Source organism: Heteronotia binoei, chromosome 12 (assembly GCF_032191835.1).
Source record: "Heteronotia binoei isolate CCM8104 ecotype False Entrance Well chromosome 12, APGP_CSIRO_Hbin_v1, whole genome shotgun sequence".
NCBI classification, from domain to species: Eukaryota; Metazoa; Chordata; class Lepidosauria; order Squamata; family Gekkonidae; genus Heteronotia; species Heteronotia binoei.
This window is the reverse complement of record NC_083234.1, coordinates 56,143,214-56,154,117: the sequence shown is the minus strand read 5'-3', so window position 1 is coordinate 56,154,117 and position 10,904 is coordinate 56,143,214. Positions and strand designations below refer to the sequence as shown.

General features: G+C 43.5%; 1 protein-coding gene across 1 annotated transcript in view; it reads right to left on the bottom strand.

Moving 5' to 3' along the window:
* Positions 1-538: 538 nt before the first annotated feature.
* The window catches only part of LOC132580000 (uncharacterized), a 40,731-nt gene continuing 30,365 nt past the window's right edge, over positions 539-10,904 (bottom strand). Inside the window, exons 17-21 of the mRNA XM_060250607.1 lie at positions 6,063-6,223; positions 4,632-4,710; positions 2,898-3,116; positions 1,189-1,332; positions 539-870 (exon numbers count right to left, since the gene is read on the bottom strand). Of these exons, the coding sequence (XP_060106590.1) occupies positions 698-870; positions 1,189-1,332; positions 2,898-3,116; positions 4,632-4,710; positions 6,063-6,223 (776 nt within the window). The 3' untranslated portion in view covers positions 539-697. The remainder of the gene's footprint in view (positions 871-1,188; positions 1,333-2,897; positions 3,117-4,631; positions 4,711-6,062; positions 6,224-10,904) is intronic.

Here is a 10,904-nt window from a genome sequence, read left to right as displayed (position 1 = left end):
ATAGACTTACCAGGAAGGAAAGAAATCAGCAGTCTGGCCCTCTGCCCATGTCCAGGCCCCATCTTTGTCCACATCATTCAACCCTGTCCAGCTCTCCTTCTGCACCATGGCCATTATCCAGGCCTGCAGGGAAGGAAAGAGGATCACTTACTAAAAATCTAATTCACACAAAGAATGCTGGTAGTTTGCAATCCAGACAGGGGAAGCTGCTGTTATTGTCTACAAGCATGTGGGGGAGCCGGGAATGCACCTTATACTGTTGGATCATTATCCCCTCTGACTGGCAGCAGCTCTCTAGGTTCTCAGGCAATGAATGGTTTTCCCGACAACTGCTGCCCAAAATGCTTTTAACTGGGGGTGACAGGGATTGAGCCTGGAGCCTGCATGGAAAGCATGTCCTCTACTACTGGCACAGTGGTAAACAAGGAAATGAGGTTGGCCTGATCCTCTGCATCTGTATAAGTTCTGCTAATGGCAAACTCGATATTAGTAATTTAAGGGATGCAACCTGAATGGAATGTGGTTGCTAGATTCACGCAGGCATGAGAAACAGAACTTTCCTGACACCATTCCACTCAGGCTGCCTCTCCTGTTGAACACAGGCAAACCCCTATGGGTCTGTCTTCTCCAAAAGATCCTCCCCCATGCACATAATCCAGTGATTGCTCAAAGAAGCTGCCACCACCCGCCTCCAGCTTCATGCCTTTTCCTTGGCACTAGTGAGAGTCAGCAAACCCACATCCTTGCCATAGGCTTCGCAAGCAGCTTTGGCCCCCTTCCAATTTTTGTTGCTGTGTTCCTCCACATAATAGCAGTGTCCATCCCAGAACCACCAGCCAGGATTTTGAGGACATCTTGAGCTCACCAGGCCTGAAAAAGCAATACAAAAAATTGGGGGTGGGGGGAGGGAGACAGATTCAGTCCTGCAGGCCCAACAATTCCTTCATTTCTTTCCTGGTACCTTCCTCACAAACAACTCCTAGGCCAAGGGTGGTTAGCTGGCAGCCCATAGGTGGGATCCAGCTCCCTCCAAAAGTAGCTTCCAGGAGGTGTTCTGCCCAGTTTTAATTGGGATTTGCTAAAATTGTTCTGCCCAATTTTAATTGGGATTTTGCTTAGTTCCACGTGTAAACAATCAGTGAGCCTTGGTGTTTCTTTCATATAAATGTCATGGTACAATTCCCTTACCATGAAGACAAGAAGGGCTGAACTGACGGACACAGCTCAGAAGGCCATCACATTGACCCGTCAAGGGGTTGTAGGTGTGTCTACTCAAGCAAGCGGGAGGGCAACGCTTCTGGCATTTGTCTCCACAGAAGCCAGCAGAGCAGGCTGAAAACACAGAAACGTATTTGCAAGTTTGGGAGCTTGGAGCTGTCTCGTATACATTATTCTGTAAAAAGTCCTGTATATTAACAGTAGCTTTTATCAGGGCCAGCTCCAAAGTTACAAAGTTGTGTAAAAACTTTTGAGTTCTCCAGAACTCTTCCTCAGGCTGGATGTTAGATACAACACACACAATAAAGGGAAGTGGGGAAGGGAAGAAAAGATTGTTGGGAGTGGAAGAAAAGTTCCTCAATCTGCAGATTGCTGAAGTCTTGGAGGACATGAAATGTTATCCAAACATACAACAATAACAAAAATAATATAGAACTGTCATTGTTCAAAGCTCTTCACATGCACACTATCCTGCTGGAATCCTTACAACAGTATTGTAACATAGGCCACTATTACCACCACATATTGCAGATGCTGGGGATGTGGGTGAGTGAGTGTCTTAACTAAGACTACCTAGTGAGGTACTGGCAGAGGTGAGACTTGAATTAGAAATCTTTGAGATCAAACATTTCAGCCACAATGCTGCTCCAATTCCCATTAAGCCCAATATGAATACCTAACAATACACAACACATTATGTAGGCCATTTCCACACAGGTTATCTGCCCCACGTTGAAAGTTGTAGGAAAGTGCTTCCCCCCACACTACTTCCCGACAGCATCATGGTCATGGTGCACTCATGCATCAACTGCAGCTTCCTTGGCTTTTCTCAGGTCTTTCTCAAACCTGCTTTGTGCTGAAGTTTAGGGAAGATCACAATAAAGCCTGGACCCTGGATGGTTGCGAAATAAATGTAGATGCAGATTTTCTTGCCCACATTGTAGCCATTTCTTCCCCCTGCTACCAGTGGGCTTCTTTATTTTATTAAAAGAAATCAGCACTACAATAACATTACATGGCTATACTGTTGTAAGGATTAGTTGCAAAATTTCTCAGCTGAACTATCACTCTAGCCCCTTCCCTTGCTGAGATATGAAGAGCAAGGCACATCTTCCCAATGGAAGCGGCTAGAGACTTATTTTTAAACGAAACTTGGGAATTCATGCAACCTATTCCATCTATTGTTACAATGGTATGATATGATGTCCTAGTGCTAATAATATTCTAGTGCTAATTTTAAAACCTGCGAACACCCTGGTGGCTCAGGGAAAGAGGGGAGGCCACTGCTGGGGGGTTGGAGCAGGGAAACTTGCCATGTGGAAGCCCCATTGCTGCTGTACTTTATCTGTAGCAGCACTCCACATACCTATCATCATGTCAGCATGTGAACAGTTTCCCTCTCCCCTCTTCATTTCAGTGGTCATGGGAGTGGAGAAAAACACCAGAAGTTGTCACATCTGCCATGTGACAACCATGCAATGCCTGTTATGTTTAGTTCTGGCTTCACGGTTAGCATAAATCTGAGAACCACTGGTCCACACAGTGTGGGTTTCATCTTCATCATTGGCACCATTGGGGAAACAGCCTGAAAACTCTGGAACAACCTTGAATATAAAAGAAAATGAGACAACCAACAACCCTTCCCTTGCCTCCCTTTTGTACCCCAAAGAGTCACTGACCTGACTTTACATAGAGGATGGCACCTGAGCCAGGACAGTCAACCAGCACTGTTCCCGCCACCATGTAATAGGCACCATGCAAGCTCAGCACCCCAGTGCAGTGCTCCTTCTGTAAGTAGCAGGCATCTTTAGCTTCCTGTAGTGATGCACGGCTCTGTGGCAAAGGAGCATCCTGGAGCGAAATGAGCAGCTTTTCCTTGAATGATGGCAGCTCCACATCTGCAAAGGGAGTGGTAAAATAGCCAGAAAAACAAACAAAGCCTCCCAAACAAAGCAACACAAATCTACCTGATATTGTATCAAAGACACAATTTCAGCACAGAAATCGAATGGATCAGTTCCAGGAGCAATACAAGATCACAGGGTCAATCCTCTGTGCCATCTCACTTCTCCAGAATGGCACAGAGGATTGGGATCCACCAGGCTTACAGTGTAAGGACTGAATTAGATGTGACCATTCTTTACATATTCTCTGTGGGGCTGGCAGCCATGTACCAGCTGCTGGTTCCTGTGGAAAACACCACCTAAGGTGCTGCAAAACCCTCATTCTGGTTGGGACTGAGGCACATGGGGAAGGAGAGACCCCTGACTCTCCTCAGTGCTGTTTTCCTGACCTTAAACAGCATGCGGCAGGTATTTGCCATAGGGGCAAATAACACCCAGCTAGTTCTGTTTCAGATCAGAAAATGGTGTGGACAGCAACCAAAGCTTATCCTGCCCCCATGCTGCAATTTCCATCCAGAATCAGGACTCCACAGCACTTTTAGAGGGTGTTCTCCACAGGGATACAGCTGGCATACAGAGAAGACATGAGACAAATGTCTCATCTAGTTTTGCTTAAAACAGAATTATTCGGTAGGATATTTTTATACGGGGAATAGGTTCACAGTTAATGTCTGTGAAATTTTAGACAGTTTTCATTGCTCACTCTTCTACTCTTTTTATTGCACTGTTCTCTAATTTTATAATCCAGTTTTGTTGCATTTTTGTTCTACATCCTGTGCTGCTATTATTGCATTATTTTTAATTGTGTAATCTGCACTAAGTCTCAGTGAGAAAGGTGAACTACAAATGATTTAATTTTTAATTTTTATTTTATTTATATCCCGCCCTCCCGCCGGATTGAATGAATTAGCCATGAGTCACATATCTTCCCATTCACAGGCAAAGCAGATGATAGTAAGGTCTATTTTTAGCAAAAGCAGAGTGTGCAGGTGAGAGGAGTTAAACTCTGCCCAATCTCTTGCTGACTTCATCAGGATTTGTTTCCCAGCCTAGTTCATTTCCAAAATCAGAGAAGGGATGGGGAGAAAAACCCTTCAAGTGCCAAGGCGCAGTGAAGTAAAACAAGGCAGGGGCACAGTTTAGCTGCCCTGCCTAGTGAGTTCAATTGCCAGTTCAAATCAGGCCCACCTACCCCACTCAACACAAAGCAGAAGGACAGGTGGGCAGCTTCATGTGGATCCTCCTGCCTCATCTAGATTTACACCCAAAATTGCAGAGGAACCTCTCCCCCACTATTCAACATCTGATAATTGTTAATTTCAAAAGAAAGTAAAAGAGGAGCCTTTGTAATGCAGATGAGCATACTACCCACTGCAGTGATACATTAACATTATAAAGCTTTCTGTTCAAAGACTTATATCAGCCATTACTCCCCCACCTGCAGTTTGATGAGAACACAGAAAAGAAGCTTTGGAAACAGACCCATTCCGCAAGTACAGGGGCTCCCACCTTCAGGTCGCTGGCAAGCCCAAAGGAAGTCTTCTGTCTCCAAGACTATTCTTTCAGTTCCAGAAAAGCCCATCGGCCCCTGAAGAAGAGACAACAATGGCTTCTTTTGTATATAGTGAAATATAGCATATTTCAAAACATTTTACATGCATTATTTGTTTATCTATTTACTATATCCTTTACTGTTCAAAGAGCCCCGTGGCTCAGAGTGTTAAAGCTGCAGTCCTAAGCTCTGCTCATGACCTGAGTTTGATCCCCGGTAGAAGCTGGGTTTTCAGGTAGCCAGCTTGAGGTTGACTCAGTCTTCCATCCTTCCAAGGTCGGTCAAATGAGTACCCAGCTTGCTGGGGGGGGGGGAATGTAGATGACTGGGGAAGGCAATAGCAAACCACCCCATAAAAAGTCTGCCGTGAAAACGTTGTGAAAGCAACGTCACCCCAGAGTCGGAAACGACTGGTGCTTGCACAGGGGACCTTTCCTTTCCTTTTCCCTTACTGTTCTACTGCAGTATCCTTTAAAACATAAAACAATGTAGCTGCAAAACCGCAAACATTAACAGCAGACTAAAAATTAAACAAAAATTAATTGAACAATAATTAGATTAACAGCGAAACTGTCCAACGTTAAACAGCAAAAAAGTAATGCAGCAAAAATGAGAAAGCAAATACCCAGCATTAAAATTCTATACCAAAAGTATGTTGCTCTCAAAGACCCTGTAGAAACAACCGTTTGCACCATCCTTCAGAAGGCCAGTAATTAAAGGGCTGACTGGCTCTCTTGGGGCATGGAGTTTCAAGGAACTTCCGGGGGGCACAAGTAAAAAGGCCTTCTTCTGTGCCTTACCAACCTCATCTCATTCAAACAACTCATGCAAAGAAGAGCAGCACCAGCTGATTTTAGACCATGGGTAAGTTCAAGGAGGTATCCCCTCAGATACCCCTGTCCATATGGAAGATGATTCTTAAAGGGTTTTCAGTGACAGGAACTGTGGTAGAAAATAGATAGGGTTGCCTGCTCTGGGTTGGAAAATACCTGGAAATTTGGGGGGTGGAGCCTGAAGAGGGTAGGGTTTGGGGAAGCAAGGAATTTCAGTGGGGTATAGTCCACGTTCCAAAGCAGCCATTTTCTCCAGGTGAACTGATCTGTTGCCAGGAGATAGTTGTAATAGCAGATCTCCAGCCACCACCTGGAGACTGGCAACCCTAAAATACATGTGGTAAACTTTCTTAGCCCGTCATCCTTTTGTTTTCCCCTTATTGCAGATGGTAGTCTGGGCCAGTATAATTATCCCCATCTTGTAAATGGGGGGATTGAAGTTGAACAAAAGTAAGGTGGAATGGGTTCCCCATAAAATGAATTAAGAATCTGGCCATCACAACCCATCCTGCACTCCACAATCCACTGCACTAAATCTTTAACAAGGTTCCTCACCACATGCAGGGGATTCTGGACCTTCCACACTTTAGCACCTAGGTATCTCTTGCAAATAGATTCAGCTTCCTCTTGACTGCTGTAGCGCTCCAATGTCACACAAGACCCCTGCTCAAATACCCAAACGCCAAAGGGCAAACACTTCAGAGAGGTATATACAGCTGCAGAAAAGGGATTGGCCATTATCAAAAGAGAATTTGTATTGATAAAAATTATTTATATCTCACCTTTGTCCTAAGACTTGAGATGACTTGCAGTATGCTAAAGCAAAAGATACTATACAATGCATCATTAGGGCTACCAAAAACACTAATAAAGATTCAGGGGGAAAAGAGACTAAAAGTATAGTCCAAATCATGCCTGGTCCTGTGGAAAAGATCTATCTCGCTCATTTTTCTGATACTTAAAGAAGGGACCATCCATCCATTCTTCAGACAAATTATTCCATAAAGTTCAGCTAATGACTGAAAAAACTCAGACTCCTGGAGCTCATCAACTTACACCTCAAGGTCCCTTCCTATCTCAACAGCAATTCATGAAAATCCTATTTAATTGGTATCTCACATCCTATTTCATTGATATCTCACCCACTTATATAAACCCAGTCATGTCCTCATTTTGGAAGCATTGTGAGAACCAGGGCTCTTTCTTCCACAACTGGTAGTCCTGTGACCAGATAACATGCTTCTGGCGTGTCAATTGATAACAGGCTACTCCATCCCAAATGATCCAACTCTAATCCTCTTGAATTTTTGGCACAGATCTCAGATTCCACATAACATCAGAGACCTTATCTCAACACACCTAACCACAACAAAAAGTGCCATAGCATCACATTGGAAAGATCAGTACACCTCAACAATGCATCAATATGGGACTCAAAGTGTGGGACTACTTTGTTAGATAAAATTTTGGATTGGGTTGCACTACATGAAGAGGGACTTACTTCTTCTAGTCTAATAAATAAATGGTTTATGTGGTTAGAAGCCTTTTTCTGATCCAAGCTATTTCACTAATTAACTGGGGTATCCACTTAGAAATGAACTCCCATTGTTTTTACGTTATTCTGTGAAGATTCCATATATCCAATACTGCAGTTTGGTTTTCATTGTTTTGATATCTTAACACCTGGAAACTCTGTACTATCTTTATGATGTCTTGTTTTTGCTCTGTAATTCTGAATTTCCATAAATAAACAGTATTATTGGGGGGAAGGAGAAAATATTCAGGCTCAAGCAATGACAGAGAGCCATTCTGTGAAAAGGAACCCAGCTGAATGTAAACGACACAGGGACTAGGAGGTGTGTGAACAGCATCAAGACAGTAGCTATGAACTATCATCATCATCATTGTGCCCTTGGAAACTGCAAGATTTGGCTACTTTAGTCAGAGGCTGCCTTTGTCTGGAAGTTTAAGATTGTGTAAAATATGCTGGCTTGCCTGCAGCACATCACACTGCTGGCCCATCAAAAGTCTGTTACTCATTCTTGAAGGTCTATGGAACAATATATGATTTGTGAGGTGCTCTGGACAGGGATGTCACTGGACATGAGGTGGGCACCCATATTTATTATTTTTGTATTGTTATGCTGTGGGACAAATTTAAAAGACAGAAAGTTATGAAACACATTAAAACAAGGCACTGTTCAACACATAAGACAGGCTCTTATAACAGCCTTATAATCAAATGTAGATAACAAACTGGAACTAGTGAATTGGTCATGAGTCAATTAGATATCGCTTAGGTGAAATAAATGAGTCATTTTTTTTAAAAAGGGAGTGAATCAGGAGTGAATCAAAGAGACAAACAAAAAGTCCCACAGATAAAGAGCATTAACAGGAAAAGCGCAAGACATGAAATAGAGGGGAGAAAATACAGGGTTTAGCAAGCCCTAAAGAACCAGAATAAAGCAATCACTTCAAGAGGAAGAATATAGAGAAGTCAGAGATGAAAGACAAACAGGAGCCAAAGGCAGAATCCATTTGAAGCTAAGTAAGGGAATGTTAAGTCGAATACAAAAAGAAAAAGATTGTCAAAAGAAATCAAAGGCAGAGAAATATGATCACATTTGGGTGAGAGTCAAGAAGTGGATGGGCAGGATGCTAATAAAACGGGGTTGCTGTTGAGATTCTAATTTAAGATGGAGTTTTAAATGTGACTACATTATGTCCCAAGGCTCAATCCTCAGCTCCAGGGCTAAGTCTTGAATATCTGAAGGGGTTGGGAAGAGCCTGTTAGCTAGCAGCAGCTGAGTACCATCTTTGTTTCTTTCCCTCCTATCAAGTATGTAAGCCAGGGCATGGCCAGAGGTATAAGTCCTTAACATGTGTGCAGAAGGGCAATAGCCAAAGGACTCTTGGCCCTGAGCTCTTGGCTTGCGGCCTGGCACCTATGATAACCAGCCTGGCAAATGAGGATCTTTCCAAGTATGTGTTTGTTTTCTTTGTGTGCCTTGTTTATTTAAGTTATATTACTTTGGAAATGTCTAAAAACTACTTTGTTTTCCTTTGGAGAGAAAAGTGACATAGAAATGATCTAATAAAAATGAATAATAAAGCCTCTAAGTCTATATAGAGTGCCATTGTATTACCCACAGGGGGTTGGGCACAGGAAGCTTCCTGGCAGGCATGGGCTGTAACTGTTCACTTTTGAGAAATTAAGCCCTCATTTAAAGCTTTTATGCCACACCTCTAAGCCTTGTCTCCTATCTCTAGCCCTACAGGTGGGACAGCTACAGTGCATCTTGTGTGCAAGTTCCAAGAAACACGCAATTACCCCTCCCTAGAAAATAAGCCCTGTAAATTCCATCAGCACTCTTGCCTTCAAAAATCCTTGCAGGGGCTCTGGGGATGTATGCAATACCAGTAGTATGAATGGACAGCCATGCAAGCACCCAAATGGTTTTACCACCACCTTTGGGGTGTTTTATGTAATGCTAGGAGGGGAGGAGAACTTGTGAAGCCAGTCATGGAGACTCTAGAAAATAGTTTGGGGCCAAACATTATCATAATGGTTTGCACTCTGTCTTCCATTCAAAGAGAATCAAAAGCACTTGATAGAGGTTTACAAGATAATGCATGGGATTGAGAAAGTAGAGAAAGAAGTACTTTTCTCCCTTTCTCACAATACAAGAACTCGTGGGCATTCAATGAAATTGCTGAGCAGACAGGTTAAAACAGATAAAAGGAAGTACTTCTTCACTGAAAGGGTGATTAACATGTGGAATTCACTGCCACAGGAGGTGGTGGCGGCCACAAGCATAGCCACCTTCAAGAGGGGTTTAGATAAAAATATGGAGCAGAGGTCCATCAGTGGCTATTAGCCACAGTGTGTGTGTATATATAAAAAATTTTGCCACTGTGTGACACAGAGCGTTGGACTGGATGGGCCATTGGCCTGATCCAACATGGCTTCTCTTATGTCCTTATGTCCACTTGGAAAATGCTGGAGAACAGCCTGAAGGCGCAGTGATGCCCTTACCTGATTGTCAGTCTGCTTACAGCAGCTTGTCCAGGCCTCGGCCATTCTGGTGCAAAGGAGCTATCTTAGAAGGAAGAAATTTACTGATTTCTCAAAGAGATGGAAAAACATAACAGAAGCTGTTGCCTAGTTGTCGAAGAGCAGCAACATAGCAGTCAAGGCCTCTGTGACATCCAGATATGGGTCCAGTAACAGATGGAAACAGATTTCTGGCCTATCATTGTGTGCTCACAATGTTCCCTAACATCATAGCTTGAACTGACCCAAACTAGGAAAGAGCATATGAAACCTTCCTTTCCGATATGGTTTTGTGAAGGCCCAAGGGTGTGATGAGGTTGAGAGGTCAAGCAAGCAATCTTGTGTGTTTACCCATTTTGTGTTCATCCATCTGATACTCTGAGAGTCACAAACATCTCCAAGCTAGGTTTATTCTTTCCACTCATACACCTTTTTCTGATACAGAAGAAAGAAGCCCTAGAAGACTCCACTGACCATTTATGGACCATTGTGAACATGACCATTTGTGGGGTCAGTATTACTGGACATAGGGGCACTGCTGACTCTGACCCACCACTGCACAGCATTGTAGTTTACCTTCTCTGCCTTTTGGTGACAGCAGCAGGAGCTGGACTTTGTCCCCAGAGGGATTAGGTCTCCATCCCTCCAGAGACTTCTGCCTCTTTGGAGCCCTTCTCTTCTGGTGAATATGAAGTACCTCCTCCTACAGCATTAGCAATACATGGTTCCTTGTCTTCCCTCTACAGCTGCTTGCCAGTTGCCACTGTTTGTCTGCCTATGAAAGCAAGTGGCTATGACCAATTCCACTGGCTTGTATCAGCGTGTTCACCCCCCATTTGGGTAGCAGCAGAGTCTGCTAATGGGATTAAGTATTTATTAAAATTTCTGCTTTACTGATTCACTGTCAGTTCCTAACGGTTTGATTACTTGTCCATTTAGCTGGGTTGAGTTTTCTGTCCCCCCTATTCCCTTGCTTGTTTCTGTTAAGGAGGGATTAACAGCCACTGCCATCCTAGGCCAAAGTAGGCATGATGGCATCTTCATGTCTGTTGCTAGAACAACATTGTTATTTTATAGCCTAAAATGAGAGGTTTAAAAATGCCTCAACAGTCTGATCCTGATTGTGTCTACAGCATGGCAGCGCTTTAAAATGACAGTGGCATCCATGCAACAGACACGCGAATGGTGTCACACACATCTAGTTTGGCCCCCTAAGAAAGCAAGTGAGTGGGTGGGTAAGCAAGCAGCAGTTGCAGCTAGCTGGGCCACTGACACTCACACAGCCAAGTAAATGGGCAAATGCCAAGGGTGCTAAGCTGCCATTGCTGTTTGCTCAAATGCTC